General features: G+C 39.3%; 1 protein-coding gene across 1 annotated transcript in view; it reads right to left on the minus strand.

Annotated features, from left to right (window-relative positions):
* The window catches only part of itga8.S (integrin subunit alpha 8 S homeolog), a 103808-nt gene that overhangs the window by 41584 nt on the left and 44712 nt on the right, over positions 1-17512 (minus strand). The window contains exons 16-21 of the mRNA XM_018269147.2: positions 14067-14122; positions 13145-13299; positions 11044-11181; positions 9881-9948; positions 7951-8098; positions 1933-2025 (exon numbers count right to left, since the gene is read on the minus strand). Coding sequence (XP_018124636.1) covers positions 1933-2025; positions 7951-8098; positions 9881-9948; positions 11044-11181; positions 13145-13299; positions 14067-14122 — 658 coding nt within the window. The remainder of the gene's footprint in view (positions 1-1932; positions 2026-7950; positions 8099-9880; positions 9949-11043; positions 11182-13144; positions 13300-14066; positions 14123-17512) is intronic.

Raw genomic sequence — 17512 nt, forward strand, 5'->3', positions numbered from 1 at the left:
GAAGGATATTGCTTCGATCAGGAAATTGTTAGGAAGCCTATGGGGACCTTCCCCATAGGCTAACATTGGCCTCGGTAGGTTTTAGGTGGCGAACTAGGGTGTCGAAGAAATTTTTAAAGAGACAGTACTTCGACTATCGAATGGTCGAATGATTTTTAGTTCGAATCGTTCGATTCGAAGTCGAAGGTCATAGTCGAAGTAGCCCATTCGATGGTCGAAGTAGCCATATTCGACCATTTGAAATTCAAACTTTTTTTCCTCTATTCCTTCACTCGAAATAAGTAAATGGGCCCCTAAGTGTTTAATGTAATAACTTGTGCACTGGTCTAGTAACCAACAGCAACAAATGAGCAAGTAATGTGCATTTAGTGGTTATATTTAAATAAATGATTGTTTGCTTATGGATTACTAGACCTGGGTACATTTTGCTACTTTTATTACAATACACAATTTAGAAGAAAAGAGCCTGAAACAGGAAAAAAAAATGCTGAAAACATAAAAAAAAGAAATCCAAACTAGTTTGGTGGCTTTGACACAGGAAGGCTTTTGGGAGCACAGATACCTTGTCATCCCTGTCTGTTAAGAAATGGGTCTGCTAAAATAATCAGGAAGGATCTGCTGCATTACCAATTTGAATGGGAAACGCATGCAACTACTTCACTACTTTAGCTGCACTGAAATGGTCAGAGTGAGATACTGAAGAGTAACGTGATTATTTCATAAACGGTACAGAATTTTTAATTGATCATATTAAGGAAATGTCATATCAGTGAGATGAAGCTTATATTACATTTTCATTTTCGCGATAGTTCCCATTTAAGGGGCATATTTATCAAGGGTTCGAATTTCGAATTCAAAAAGACCAACTGAAATTAAGTAAAAGGTTTTTTTTTGGCCGAATAGATCAGTTTTCCCCAAAAAGTCCACCAATTGTCATCAAACAGGTTCTAGGAGGTCCCCCATAGGCTAAAACAGCAATTCGGCAGGTTTTAGATGGCAAATGTTCGAAGTCGAATTTTTAAAGTGACAGTACATGATAAATTTCAATATTCAATTTTTGTTTCAAATTCGAATCGAATTTGGACTATTCCCTAGTCAAGGTACACAAAAATAGCTCGAAATTCGAATTTTTTTAATTCGAAAATTCATCTCAACCTTTGATAAATCTGCCCCTTAAGTGTCTTATCCTCTCTACATTGTTTACAGGGGTCAAAACCACAAAGGGGCATGGAACTTGGGGGTACCATGGATACAATCATCCATTCAGTCTAGTGTTAGTAGCAGATTTATCAAGGGTCAAAGTAAATATTCAAATTTTCAAAGTTGAATCTTGAATTCGAATTTTTGAGTTTTTTCGATGGCCAAAACTGTCAAATTAGACTAGGGAATTGTTGAAATTCGATTTGAGGTTTTCTTTGAATTTGAATATTCGCCACCTTAAACCTGCCGAACTGCTGTTTTCGCCTATGGGGGACGTCCTGGGATCAATTTGGAGTTGTTTGCAGTCTTCCTGAAAATCAAGTTTTTTCTGGAGAAACTTCAATCTAATTCGATTCGAGTTTGTGGGTCGAACCCGAGTTTGAAAAATTCGAACTTAATAATAAATTGCAGTTGGTCAAATTTTAGTCTAATTACGAGTTTATGGGAGTTTTTCGAAACAACCCTTTTAAATTCGACCCTTGATAAATCTGCCCCTAAATCTATAGGCTCACATGCAGGGATTGTTGGAAATGGATGGACATAGGAGATGTGATCAGTCTGGTGATTTGGTACCAGGACCAATATATATGAGAGGGTTATCTTCTCTTATCCAGCACAGATTATACCCTTTCCAATAAATTGGGCATTCTTGTGGTCACTACATAACACCGCAGGCATAGTGGTTTTCTATGCCATTCCATAAAGTTACAGGGCAGTGTAGAGTTTTCTTACATTTGTTCCAGCCACCATAGGGTTGCCAAGATCGCACACCACCAGTCGAGATTCGTTTTCCATTTTATACTCACAGTTGAGTTGCCGAAGTCCCTATATAGATTAAAAAAAAAGATATTTATTAATTTTACTTATAAAGTAGGGCAAAATCAGTTGGTCGCACAGACTGAATGTTTTATGTTATACAGTGGTTAGCGATTGGATCACTGGTCCATGTGTGTACAGGACAAGCTTAAAGGAGAACTAAACCCTAAAAATTAATATAGCTAGAAATGCCATATTTTATATATTGAACTTTTTAAACCAGCCCAAAGGTTCAGCAGCTCTATAATAGTAATAATCCAGGCCTCCAAAGTTGTCACAGGAGTTTTCCATCTTGGATTCTGTTAGAGACACTGCACATGCTCAGAAGGGCTTTGAGCATCTGTTGAGAAGTTAAGCTTAGGGGTTGTTTCAAACCATCAAATGACAAATGAGGTTTGTCTGTCTGATTAGCTGATGCTACAAGGCTGATTATTACAGTCTGATGCTAATTGTGCTGGTTTCTGAGCTGCCATGTACCAATGATTTGAATTATTTACTAATCAGCGTTATATTGTGACACTTATAACAGAGCATGTGCAGTTAATCAGCAGAAAAGAAGATGGGGGGCTAGCGGGGCATCTTTGGAGACACAGATCTTTACTGTTAATGGACTGTGGTTGCCTTGGGCTGGTACAGAAGCCCAAAACATAATGTACAACATTTCTAGCCTACTCCTTTAGTTACACTTTAGTTCTCCTTTAAGCACCCCCCAGTGATTGTAATTACGTACTTTACATTTCTACCCAACCTCTTTAGTTGAGCTTTAGCCACAGGCCCCTCAGAGGGGTCCCTGGGAGTTAAATATAAATAAAAATACTATATTCAGCATGCACATCATGCAAATCCAAGGAACTTAACCCCAGATGGGCTTGAACTGCAACTCAAGTTCAAGTATATCAGTGGAAGCCAAAAAGCTATAAGGGGTCATGTGAGTTTTATTACAACAAAAGCTGTATGGCTGTTCATCCATGGCACGTTTATTTCCTACCCCCAATTAGAAATTCCTGAACATGCAACATATCTTGGCCCCCAATTAAGAGTGGGAGAGAAAAACATATGTCAGACATGTCTATCTTGCCCCAACATCTTCTATAATCAATCTTTGGTTCAATCAGTTGGATCAATGCAAGTTGGACATCAACAAGACCAAACTTTATAATGTACAACCAATCAACTCATTGGTTCAGCTTTTAGAAAGCTTATATTTGCCACCATTTCATTTTTGTAGCCACTTACATTTTGCAGTACAGACAACAACAACAAAACTTCAGTGGCACTTAAGACTTTTTGATTTTTTATTTTGAAATATAATTGATGTTTAAATGTGCCTAATATCTAATTTATGACTCAAATAAGCATTTTTTGCCTTAGTTTAACATTCTTACAATATATCTGTAAAAATATCTTGTTCCCAAGTGAATATTATAAAGAAACCAGTCCTGAGGGACAGAAAGAACTCCGGAACAGGAAGTGTTTGTCAACTGAACTCCATAGACAGGAAGCCTATAGGCCAAGGGTTAACATTTCCACCCAGCTTGGCTAATAATAGACATAACATATCGTACCTTAGCATTTGACTGTTAACCTTTTTATCTCCTCTTTGGAAGCCAAGCTTCTCAATGAGGAGGGGGCCGAAAACTAAAATAATATATATCAATAATTAAGAAACAGAAATATGAAAAAAGATAAATGCATAAAAGTAAATGAATCAAACCTTTACATTTCAAATCACAAACATAAGCACAAATTCATAAATGGAATCCAATCTGTGTGCTCCACAGGTCTCCAGCAAAATCTACATTGAGCTGCAACTGTTTCCTGAGGTTGAGACCACACTGTGTGGCCACCAGGTGAGATGGGTGAAGGAGGGGGAGGGGGCTATGTCTCGATATCTATACAAATTACAGTTGCTATGAAACATTTATGATGATGTATTATGAATTATACTTATCACTGAATTTGAGTTCAAGCATCGGGAAAATATCTACTTGGCATAGCTTTAGGGTAGAGACACACGCTCAGATCCGGGGAGATTAGTCGCCCTGTATCAAATCTCCTCTTCTTCGGGATAACTAACCTCCCCAAACTGCCTCCCCGCCGGCTACAATGTAAACCCGTGGCGGGATGGCACTCGGAGCCCTTTGTTTCCGAAGTCACCCGAAGTTTCCTCGTGAGGCAACTTCGGGCGACTTTGGAAAACAAAGAGCTCAGAGTGCCATCCCGCTGGCAATTTAGATTGTAGCCGGCGGGAAGTCAGTTTGGGCAGATTAGTCGCCTCGAATAAAAGGAGATTTGTTGCCAGGCGACTAAACTCCCCGAATCTGAGCATGTGTCTCTGCCCTTAGAGATACTAGGCCAGGGGTACCAAAAATCTTTTACCAATGAGCCACATTCAAATGTAAAAAGAGCTAGGGAGCAACACAAGCAAAATAAAGGATATGATTGGCTATTTTGTAGCCCCTATCTGGATTGGCAGCTTACAGAAGGTTTTGTTTGGCAGTACATCTGTTTTTCATGCAACCAAAACTTGTCTCCAAGCCAGCAAATGCATTGAGGACACTGGGAGCAACATCCAAGGGGTTGGTGAGCAACATGTTGCTCATGAACCACTGGTTGGGGATCACTGTACTAGTCCATAGGCCATTCTTTTTGTTTTTACACAATTCACATGTAAAACTTAGCCTGCGAACCAATATATAATGGGGGCAAGTAGTAGTTAGCTCAAAAATAGCAGCCAATGTACTGAAATAATAAAATAAACCAATATTGATGTGCTGTACTGTAGGCAAAAATTAAGACAAACTCACTTATGCTTGTAAATAAATTGCAAGTAAAATTTCCTATTAGCCATGTGTATTTTATTAGCCATGAATATTTTACACTACTCTAGATAATATATCTAGATTTATATGTGAATTTTACAACAATGGAATATTTTACTGTTTTTAAGGGCTTTAGCACACGGGCAGATTCAGGGATTCTGGATTCTCCCTGCCTTCCACCTGCTAAAATGAAAAATCGCAAGCGCCGTGAGTGAATTGCGCAAGGGGATTTTTCATTTTAGCAGGTGGAAGGCAGGGAGAAGGCAGTTCAGGGAGATTAGCACCCGGAAGAAGAGGCGATTAGTTGCCAGGCGACTAAATCTAAAGCCGTAAAGGATATACAGCTTTTTAAAGCTAATTTATACTTGCTGTTGCCCCCAATAACAGCAAACCATGCCCCCCGCCAGTTAAGCATTTGTCCTCTATTAAGCAGATAATAAAAGCACAGGGAGGCTATATGATAAGGAAGGTGGTATCTAGTCAGCATAGAGATAATGACAGCTAGGAAAGACTGAAATCTACACTGAACTAATATTGCCCTTTTCAGAAGCTAGGCAAACACTGAAAGCTCTTAATACAATGTACAATTAGAACAAAATAAGACTGCACAGAAATTGAAAAAAACAAAGCCTAGAAAATAAATTGCCCATTTAAAGACAAATTGTGGCAAAGTAACACAGAGATGCTTACTGCATTTTAAAATGCTGCCCTAAATGGCAAGATATTAGTGGTATTCAAGCTTTATACAATATATATGATTTTGAAAGGAATGCACTGGCAAATCTAGTGTGACCGAAAGAAGCAAGATGTTGGCATTCCTGTGAGGAGTAAAGCCTGCTATAAATCACTGGGCTGGTTAGAACCCCAGGGATCTCACCCATGAAATGTGTATGGATTAAATTAAATGGATGACAAGGGTGCAACAGGTCACCCCACTTATTAGCAGATGGAGAAGTACAAGCTTAGCACCATCTCAATTGCAATAAGAATTATGAGGTATCAAACAACACGGCACCATGGTTGCCAGTTGGCTTGAGACAAATGCCTGGGTGCTCCAACAGAGTCACCATCAGGAATCAAGAAAGCCCCATACTGATAAGTTAACAGTGACTCCCCATTTATTAACCCAATTGTCAACCGGGTGGAGTGCCCAGCCAAGAAGTAGAATGGGACCCCAGTCACTGCACATTATTCTATAAATCCACCCAAACCTTTACATCTTTTTATTGTCCCCTGTGACATAGGGCCCCTGATTGTCCCCTGATGAAAGCCCTGGATGCCACTGCCAGTCTAAAGCTGGCCATAGACTGAGGATTCGTGCGATTTTCGGACCGTGTGTGGAGAGTCCAGACATTTTTCGTCCGACGAAGAACGATCTTTTGGTCAATCAGACAGGTTAGAAAATTTCTGTCGGCTGACGATAATATCTCTGCATGTATTGCCGATCGTACGATTTTCAGTGGGACACTGTCACTAGCTTTGTCGGACATAACTTTCGTACGATTGCTGTCAGGGGCAGAACATAGGCTGATCTGTTCTTTTACTACTTTATTTAATCTGAACGGTAAGACTTTGATCTGAATGGTTAGTGGCAGGTCGGGAGATGGGGAAGTCCGATCGTTTGAGGATTCGAACGATCAGATTTTTGCATCTATGGCCAGCTTAACCATGGTGTCCCACTTTGTGAGTGATAAGCGCCCTTTAAGACTGGTCTCCAATAATGTGCATATGTTACATGCCCAGCCTGAAAGCTGTTCAGATTTATGCTGCTTTAACTGAATTAATTACTAATATCAACTGCCACTAACCACTACTAACCAATTACCAATCAAGCTTAGACAAATGCCCAATAAGCAGTAGCTAGACTAGAGATTACTGGGCACCAAAGCAGATTCAATTTAGGGCCGTAACATTGATAAGTTGACCAATTCTACCAAGATAAATTGAAACTGCTCATTAGTTAGGGCCTCCTGGGCTCTCTGCAACCACAGGGTCTGCTCCCTCTGTAGTTACCCCAATATGAGGAACAACTTAAGGTGGCCATACACATTTTACGTTGATTTCGCGACTAAATCTCCCCGAATCTGCCCGTGTGCCCCTGCTCTTACCATTAAAAAATGCTGTTTGACTTGTGAAATCAGACATGTTTGCAGTCAGTTTGATTAAAAGCTTTTCCTAACATCCGTTTGGGGGAAGGCAAATGATCTATTCTTTCTTTCAGCAGACACTGATAAGATATGGGTGATGTATTATAAATCCTGACTGAGCATTTTCCATAAATAGATTTATAATAATAGTATTGTATTTAGGATTGCCACATTAAATTATTTATATATCACAGAGCATTTATAAGATTAAAATCTATTTAATAAAGATATATTATATACTCGTAGGGGCAGCTATATTAACATCAGGTGATGTTGCCCATTGCAACCAATCAGATCTTTGCTTTTCTTTTCTAACTTGTAGGTTACTGTTCAAATGTATTTGATCTGGTGATGTTTGTTTCCAATGCTAATAAACACGCTCCATAGTATTCATAACCATCACTGTTATTTAGTAATTCCTCAGCTGATAGAGTTGGGAACAGTAAATGATGTTGAATTTATTATACAAACACAAAGTGGGTTATTAATAAAAAAAATCACTGAACCCCACATCAGCTACGGTCCTCTCTGTAAACTGTTAGATCCCATGTGTGTCAGAAACAGGATATAAATGACAATGAGATTTATCTTAAAAGGATAAGATATGATATAGCTGCTGACGGCACTGCCTGGCAGACATTATTGCTATGGAATTCTAGCTCTAGTCAATGAAAGGTTACAGTGAGTAGCTGGCACCAGTGAAAGGACAATATGTTCAGTTCAGTAGATTTGGCTTTGGCTAAAGTGTTTTGACTTCAACCATCTACATACTGCAGACTTCCCAACTGTCGTATTACCATGGTATGTTGAATGCCAGGAACTGCCATTGGAGCTTTCCTTTCGCAGTGGAAGGCCAATATTAAAGTGACCCTTTAAGTGCATTCTTGAATGTACATTATTTTTACATTAGGGACTTGTATAGCTGTTGTATAGCCCCTCCATATTCTATAGCTGTCATATAGTACCTCCATATTGCGTTCAATGCCAACATAATCAGCTTCTGGTGGGATAATCATGTTCAGCTCAGCTTCATAAGCTCCTTCACCTTGGTTTCCTGTGTTTATGATGAACAGAATATGGTTCTCTTCTCCAATGACAAGCTGATTCTTGTCCCTGTATGAAAATATATGGATTCATATTCAACAAAGATTCTATTAGGCTTATTTCCAGTTTTCATGTTAATACAATGCCAAGATATGCAACCTCTTGAGCTGTAGTGGAAATGGACAGTCATCATCATCAGGAATTGGCCTTTGTCTGCTACAGGGAGTTGTAGAGCACTAACTATGATGAACATCATCATCTGCTTCTAAAACTACAGCATACTGTGAGTCAATACCACCATATGTAATGTTCTAGCAAAAAGCAAAACGTAACTGACCCCCTTGCTGCTGCCCATGTTGGGCCCTACAGTATTTCAAAGAATAAGTTCTACTGCAGTGATGCTCAGCATGTTCTTGGGTTGTTTGCTATGTTACGAGCTTTATGGCAGTAGGGTTGGAATTGGGCATAATGGACATTTGCTTTTCTAGAAAGCCCAGATTGAAGGTCAGTCACAGTGACATTTGGGTGAATATGTATTAGTGTCCTATGAATGAATCACTGATACACCAATATCACATGAACATATACATGTACTCATTTCATAAGGTAAGAGGGGCCTGAAGCAAAGGTTGGACCTTCAACTGAAAACATTTGATAACCATTGTATTAAGGAATGGTAATTGAAATTATGGGAGAAGATGGAAAACAATAGTTCTCAATCATCTTGGATTTACTGCAGGTTGTAATACTTGGTCCGAACACAAGATTTATATTTTATATAGACTACAGTATTCAACTGTGATCCATGGGTGTCTAATACTAGGCTTTAAAGTGCTGTAACCCTATTGAGTATCAAGGGATGCTGATCTGTTCCAAACTAATATCTCAGTGTTTCAAATGAATTTTTTGTGCTGTCACTGTAAACTCACAGAATGTTGTGTTAAGTCCAATCAAATTAAAAGGTATCAAAACAAAAATTACCATGAAATCCAAATGGTTATTTATTTTTTTATTGCAGAATATCTAGCAGATTTCCTGTCAGGAAATAAAGCGATTATCGAACGTGTTTATTTTGTTGTCTGGTTAGTGACGTCACAATCAATTTCAAACCTTCTAAACATGCTAAAATGTTTATTATACTTAGGAAATTGCACAATTGCAAGAATGCATGGAATGCTTGACTGCAAGGCCTGGCCTCATGTACAACATCCATTTGTGTTCATTTGCCATTGTATTTAGCAAAATGATGTCAATATGACCACCTGGATCATACAAGAGTCTGATGTCATGCAAAGTAGTCAATGGAGTCCATGTCCAAGGCCATACAAGTGAATTGGAGGTTTATAATGTCCATGGACTAGGACAGCCCACCATAAAATATACAAGGGCCTTTGAGAAAGAAAATCTGTATGCAAATCAGCTAACACACCAGAAGAAAATCACCAGTCTGCTATTAAAGGGGACCCAAAATTAATAATTATAGCAAGCAGGCAGGAGCCATTTTGTGGATACCTCGGTGCTTAAATTAGGTAAAAATCAACATTTGTCTTTAAAATAAAAGAATATTTAGACGAAAGGGCCTTATTTGCGCCATAAATGAAATAATTGGGATATTCATATTATGCAATAATATTCATATTATGCAACAAATACTATGGTTACCGAATTCTTTCTTATTCTCATATTTCTGTAGATTCTCTATTAGATTTTATTTTTTTGTACTGCATTTTTTATTGTACCACAGTTCCCACAATGCAGACTGGACATTGTTCATTTGCAATAATGGTTTCTCTTTCTACACCTGTGTTCTATTACAAATCAATCATGGAGTGTTTATTTATTTGAACTTACGGTCTGGCCGAGAGCTTGAGATCAGGAATGCACATGTTGTCTTCTCCACAGTCCACCAGAATGTGCGCCTATATGGGGGTATAATGAAGAACAATGGCTGTGTTTTTTTACAATTCTAAAATTGAAATATTAATTACAAGATAGAATCATTTAATCACCAATCCATTCCCTGAAATTCTTCCTCAAGAAATATAGTATTCCTGGTGTCTATTTGGTTTAGTAGTGGTTACAAAAGGGGATGCAATTTGCAGTAGGGCTTTTAATGCCCATGCCAAACTATACTAACCAGCAATAAGAAATGTGCCATAGAATGCCTTGTTTAGAAAATGTGTTCCAGGGCACTGACATTCCAATGCTGTGTGTAATTTCAAATCTACCCTCCAAATTGGCACAGAATCATTAAAGGAAAACTATACCCCACAACAAAGTAGGTCTCTATAACAATATATTGCATGAAACAGCTCATATGTAAAACCCTGCTTCATGTAAATAAACCATTTTCATTATAATATAGTTTCTTAGTAGTATGTGCCATTGGGTAATCATCAATGAAAAATGTATATTTTAAAAAACAAGGGCCGCCCCCTGGGGTCCTAAGATTCACGGTGCACACAAACAAACCACACATGTTAGGACACATAACCCCTTTCCTAAAACACTGGACGTTTGGAGATCTTGGTAGGCTCTTAACACAAAGGGTTGAAAAACATAACTTTTTAGTAAGAAGTTTTATTACATTCACTGTGCACTGGTGCAAACTATAAAATTCTCAAACCTTCTTCCACTGTTAGAAGTGGTCGCTAAACAGTTTCCGGGTTTGCTATATTAAATTTGCGCAAAGGAAGATTTGTTCGTGCAAAGGCATAACGAATATTTTTTCCGTTCCTAGCTTTTATTACATTCCCCTATCTGACTTTTATTCTCTATGACAGGAATGACGACTACTGAGACATCACCTAAATATTACAGTTAGTTGTCTCTCAGCTCCCACCTAATACTTTCCAAAATGCATTTACACCCACATATGCAAATGGCAGTTCAAAGTAGTTAGGTCATGATCCATGCTTTCTGGAAACGAAAATATATCCCCATGGCATTGTACAGCGCTGGACTTTTGGGCTCTGACTCATTCTCTCTAGTATTTACTAATGTCTGTAAATTACCTGTTCTTGAATAGTTGCTTCCTTGTAACGATTGAGGATCGGTTTCAATTCCTGGTCACCCAGATAAGCTGATTCATCCAAACTATAATTTAAGTTGACACTGATTGGAGTAAGTTTATCACGGAATTCACTTTCTTCCTGCAGGCAAGATAATTAGATGTAAAGAATAATATGCTGTAAAGTGAAATGCCCACAGTGATTAGTGCAAGTATCTGCATGTTGTGAGAATTTAGGGTGAGGGCACACTGGGCGATTCGGGGGGGTTTAGTCGCCTGGTGACTAATCGCCTCGTCTTTGTGGCGACCAATCTTCCCGAATGCCTTCCCTCTGTCTTGTGCCAGCTAAAATGAAAAATCGCGGGCACTAAAGCACACAAGTCATCCAAAGCCACAACTTCAGCGACTTTTAGTCGCCAGGCGACTAAGTCTCTGCGAATCTCCCAGTGTGCCCTTACCCTAACAGCGGCAATCCAAATAATCAGCCTTTGATACCATCATGGTATCTCTAAGGGTAAGGCCACACTAGGCGATAGCGCAGCGATTTGACTCGCGGCGACTTTTCGCCGCGACTTTTAATCCGCAATCGCTGGGGAAACTTTTGCGCTGGCGTCTATGGGGAATCACGAGCGTAAAAACACACGCGGCGATCTTTTTTCTATTGTCGCTCGAAATCGCCTCGCTAGGTGATTTCGAGTGACAATAGAAAAGAGATCGCCGCGTGTGTTTTTACGCTGGCGATTTGTCGCGATTCCCCATAGACGCCAGCGCCAAAGTTTCCCCAGCGATTGCGGATTAAAAGTCGCGGCGAAAAGTCGCCGCGAGTCAAATCGCGGCGCTATCGCCTAGTGTGCCCTTACCCTAACAAAGAAAACTGTTATCAGAAACTGCTCAACAGATGATAAGAAACAGGAAAAGGCTCATTCCATAGGACACAGGATGAGGAACAGACCACAACTGAGGGCAATTTTAAAGAATAAATTACTCCATTAATTTCTTTTTGATGTGGGCAAAGTATCTAATAAATATTTAGAAGAATACCAGACATAAGATCATTTTGATGCAGCCCGTTTACCCCCACTAAGAGAGCTTTAAACATTTTCAGGGGAACTAGTTGTTTGCTTTTGGATGCCTTTCACGATTGCAAGTAAATCGGAAAAAAAAGGGAGAAAAAGGTTGCCTGCAATTAAAGTAAGTTGAAGTCCCTGATTATTATGGGTTACAGATTTCCCTTTATATGATATTAAACAATTTTCCTGTTTTAATTCTTGTGCTGTTCTTGAAAGTTGTTTAATTTTAGTTTGGAAGTACTAATAGTAAAATGCATATTTCCCAAGTAACTTGCATACTGTGTTTCTCTATTTGGTACTCACTGCATTGCGTACATAACCACTAATACTGTTCCAGTATGATTTGGTCTTAGAGCCACATTAAGGCCACCAGGGGCCCTTAGCAAGAGAATGGCTCCAAAATCGTACACTGAATTTCCTTCTACCCTTACCCTTTTTCTCCTGCACCCATTTCTGATCTTGAGTGGGCACATCAATCACCTTACAGCAGTGGTTCCCAACCAGTAGCTCGTGAGCAACATGTTGCTCACCAACCCCATGGATGTTGCTCCCAGTGGCCTCAAAGAAGGTGCTTATTTCTGAATTCATGGCTTGGAGGCAAGTTTTGGTTGTATTAAAACCAGGGGAATTGCCAAACAGAGCCTCTTGTAGTCAATCACAACCCATAACTGGTATCCCCAGGAACTGATTCTACAGCGCGTGTTACTCTCCAACTTTTATTTACATTTGAAAGTGGCTCATGGGTAAAAAAGGTTGGGGATCCCTGCCTTACAGGTAATTCAACCCTGTTTGGTCTATAACAATAGCTGTTACATTTCAGTGTCATCTGCTTGGTGGACCCTCTTTTTGTATACAGGAACAGGCACTCTGTGTTAGTTTTTTTCGTATGTTGTAACCCATAACTTTAGTCTCCAAGCAGGAGCGATTACTTCTCATTGGCAGGAGCTAAAGGTTAATGGGGTATGTGAATGAAAAGGGCGCAGCACACACATTATTGATCTTCAAAAAAGAATTGGTTCACAGGGTACAACGTACTCTGAGATAAACAAGGAAGTCCAAGCACTGTGATAGTCTTTGTTTTTCGATGATCAGATCAAAAGAATGGTGGGCCTGGTGTGATTCCATAAAAAGCGTTCTTTTCACAGCACCTTTCTGTTTTAACCAATCCTGTTCAAGGTCAGCTTTCAAAACTGCAGGAACAAGGAAATTATATAGTTAAATGATGCTTTGATAAAACTCTTTCAAGCTACACAAGCAAATGCTCTTCTTTTAATTGGTTTTTGAAATCACTAATTTCTAATTTAAGTAACTTAAGCATTCCATGCCAGCAACATATTCACACTAGCTTACAAGAGCATCGTGTTATTGGTTTAAAGAGAATTCTATGCAGGACAAAATGAATTAAATAAATGGGAATTGCAGTGTGTTATTGTTGGTACTTTAGAAAACTGCCAAAATGAATTACTTGGAGACGATCGAAGGGATGTCCAACTGTTATTACAAAATGTCACTGTTTATATAACAAGGGCTTCATATTACTTGGCGTCCCATGTGTAAGGAAAGGCATTTCGGTAAAGGAAGGTCCACACAAACAAGTTATAAATAAACAAAATGGAAAGGATTTTTTTTGTTGAGTTTCTAAAATAAACTTGAATGACCGATGTATAGCTTGCATGATTGGGTACTTAACCTATCAATCAGAACCCATTCTGTTTTGACTGAGGTACCATTATGGGCATATCTTCAAATCACTAGCCCTCCATCCTTTTAGTCATTCCTCAGCCACATATAAAGTGTGCTAAACTGTGCCCTCAGTCTTGCTTCTCTGCTCCATCGTACACACCAATCAATACAAAGCTAAACCAGTACTTTATATGTATACATATATCATCATATATATCTGTTCCTCAATACTCTTGAAGAAATAAACAAACAAGGTGCAAATCACCCTACTCACCAATATTTGAGGGGATGCTTTGTCCGGACACAGTTACACATACTCTTACACTAAAACTATAAAAATGAAAATACAATTATTCAGAGATTGAGTCAAATAATCAAAACAATACATGACAGGCTATGGGGCATAAATATATCAAAAAGTGAAAATAATGGTTACCATGGGCAAATTTCACTATTCCTTTCATCACCCGAGTATTTGATGTTTCTGCTGCCAGGTAATAAAACACCTGGCATCACTTCCCTTTCTTCTCAGGGGCAAATGCATGGACCCACACTTTGCACTTTGAACTGATATGTGCCTGATTCATGCATGCACTGTTCACGTCCAGGCTATTGAATGAAGTCCTTTGCCATAATAATATACTGGTGTATTCTTGGGAAGGTTGTAGTCTTGGTCGTGCTGCATTGGTACCTATGACTAAGCGCCGGAGGGTGCGAAACACGTAAGGTGGGATATGTGGGGTAGTATGTACTGGATACTTTTTTAAATGTGAATATCAATTAATTAATTTTGTTTTTACTCTAAGAGGCCTTGGGACTTATATCGTTTTTGATATAAACCTTTCTGTAATTAATTGCCTTTGGAACCGGGGGTGGGTCCCTTCGGCCTGGTTAAATAATTGTATGGACTCCCGATTCCTGAATTGATATATGCACCAAATACTGCCTTTTCCAGCAGGATTGCGTGACTTTTTGTCACAAAACAAGGAAGTAAAAATAGTTTTCCCCTTCCCATCCCTAATTTGCAAATAGTGGATTCGGTACATCCCTAATTAATACATACAATTGGCATAGCAAGGTAAAGGTTCATAATCTGAAATGGAACATCTGACAGTTGTAAGTGCAGGAGCCACATAATATGGCAATGGGCACCTTAAAAACTACCTGCTCCTCTTCAATTAGTTACCCAGAAAGGCACAGTCTCAATGTGAGCACAGAGACAGCAGTTGCGGTGCATGGGCATGAACAAAAATGACATTTGGATTGTACAAGTTGAGAAGCTCAGGAGGCAGTTTACATTTTCGATAAAGCCAGGATTACTGCTCATTTTTTGAAGGAGAATATATTTCTTCTCTCTATATTAGGGATCCCGGCCCTGTCTAAGTGTAGGAAATGTACGTCGGGTGAGTTTAATGATCAGCTTGTGATCATTCTTGCACTCGCGTATTTTGTCAAGTTAATTCTTTGTTTTGATTGGTTACCACATCCCAGTCATTGCAGGGTGAACTTCACAAACTCTGGAGGTGCCCCTTATATGTACACAACAACTCATTCAGGCTCTAGGGCAGGGGTCCCCAATTGCCGGGCCGCGGACATACTTGAACTAGGCCACCGAGCCCCAAATTTGGAGCGGTGCGCCAGAATTTAACACGGCACAACTGAATTAGAGGTGCCACGCACGAATTTCAAGGCGCCGCGCATGAAATTTATGGGCCTTATGCAGCTGACGTCCCCCCCATCTGGTCCTTGAAACATATTAGGGCTTTACACCGTTCCATGGGGCAAAAAAGGTTGGGGACCACTGTTCTAGGGCACATCCCCCAGAGGTAGTGGCATAAGCTGAAATCAGAGATTTGATTTGGGATCTGGTTAAGCAAGGGTAACTACCATGGTCCACACACATATGGAGACCTTCTGTAAGGAGGGAAGAGCATAGGAAAGCTGGTGGTAATGGAGGAAGCTGGTGATATTAACACTTTGGCCCTTTGGTTTTTGCTACCAACACCCAATGACAAACAAAGGCTCTTGTGATGTTCTGGGAGTCCTATGGTGAACATACTTAATTTCTTATATAGGGGTCTGTTTTTACTTTCTCCCGCTACTACTTAAGAAAGCAAAAGCTGGCGTGCTACAGTTTAGCTAACACTGACACCATCTCTCCTTCCCAAACAAACACCCTGATGTCATTTTATCTACATATTTTGATCTATTCTCCATGTCTTTATTGCTCTAATTCACCAATGTTTCAGATTGCTTTGAAAGTCAATGGTCTGGCGCACAGGCCTGAAACTGAATCACACATCGTTATGTTATTTAGTGAGCAATAATGTTACTATTTCCCCTTAAAGTCTGACGGCCACGTTCCCTTGCCCTAAAGTCCCCAGAAGACTGAAGAATAAACAAGATCTTATGTTAAAAATAACAATTTAAAAGAAGTGGTTAGCAACTAAATAAAACAGGGAAATTGTTTAAAATAACATCACCATCGCATACACATCTGTAACTGTATCTCATTCAACACAGACTTAAACAGTGTTATGTAGTCAGTATGCCTGCATATAAAGTGGCCCATTTATAAATAGGGAATATACAGGTGTAGCATTTTTCAACCTGACTTTTTCTTGGGAAATGTTTCAGCAACATAACCCTATCATGTGTAAGGTTATGGTAACAGCTATAATTTGACCTCCAAAAATATACCTAGCTACAGTTTTGCTTGATAACAGTCATATATACAGTATACTGTATGATTATTCACTGGTGCCACCTATGTACTGTGCTCACTTGAACTGACCCACAGGCCAGTGATCAGATCCTAATAGAGGGTTATGTAGGCCCACTGGGCGATGACTACATACATGGTAGGAGGGTGATTTTTTTAGTTTGGATAGACTAAGGGGCAGATTTATCCAGGGTCGAATATTAAAGTGGTTGTTCAACTTTGAGTTAACTGCTCATGTGCTTTTTTTTGAATTCTGGTTTGGAGGCAACTTTTGGTGTACTGCCAAACGGGGGCCTCTGGTAGTCTGCTAGTCCACATAGGGGCTAGCAACACTTATTTTGCACTACTCATGAACATTTTTTAAGCTTGAATTGTTCTCCACCTCTTTTTACATCTCAATGTGGCCCATGGATAAAAAAACAATGGGGATCCCTGTCTTGAACCCACTATGCAAAAAGCTCCGAATTACGGTCAGGCCATCTCTATTCTAAGAAAAAAGCTTTATTTCACATCAAAGCTTTTTTCTTTGATCTTACACCGCTTCTGAGGAGTTCTGAGAAGGCATTCCAAATGGAATGATGATGCACCCGGACCACCAACGGAGAGCAGTGAGTGAGGAAACCCAGAATCTGGTGATGTCCATGAGTTCAAGACTTCAGGCTGTCGTTGCCAGCAAAGGGGTTTCAACCAAGTATTACAAATGAACATTTTATTTTCAATTATTTTAATGCCCCTGAAATGAAGTGATTGTCTTAAAAAAAAAGGCTTTAGTTCCTCACATTTTTATGCAATCTTTTTGTTCAACCCACTGAATTAAAGCTAAAAGTCTGCAGTTCAACTGCATCTGAGTTGTTTCATTTAAAATTCATTGTGGTAATGTACAGAACCAAAATTAGAAAAAAAAAGTTGTCTCTGTCCAAATATTTATGGACCTAACTGTGTGTGTATACCGTATATATATATATATATATATATATATATATACATAGGCACAAGAT

This window comes from Xenopus laevis, chromosome 6S (assembly GCF_017654675.1).
Source record: "Xenopus laevis strain J_2021 chromosome 6S, Xenopus_laevis_v10.1, whole genome shotgun sequence".
NCBI classification, from domain to species: Eukaryota; Metazoa; Chordata; class Amphibia; order Anura; family Pipidae; genus Xenopus; species Xenopus laevis.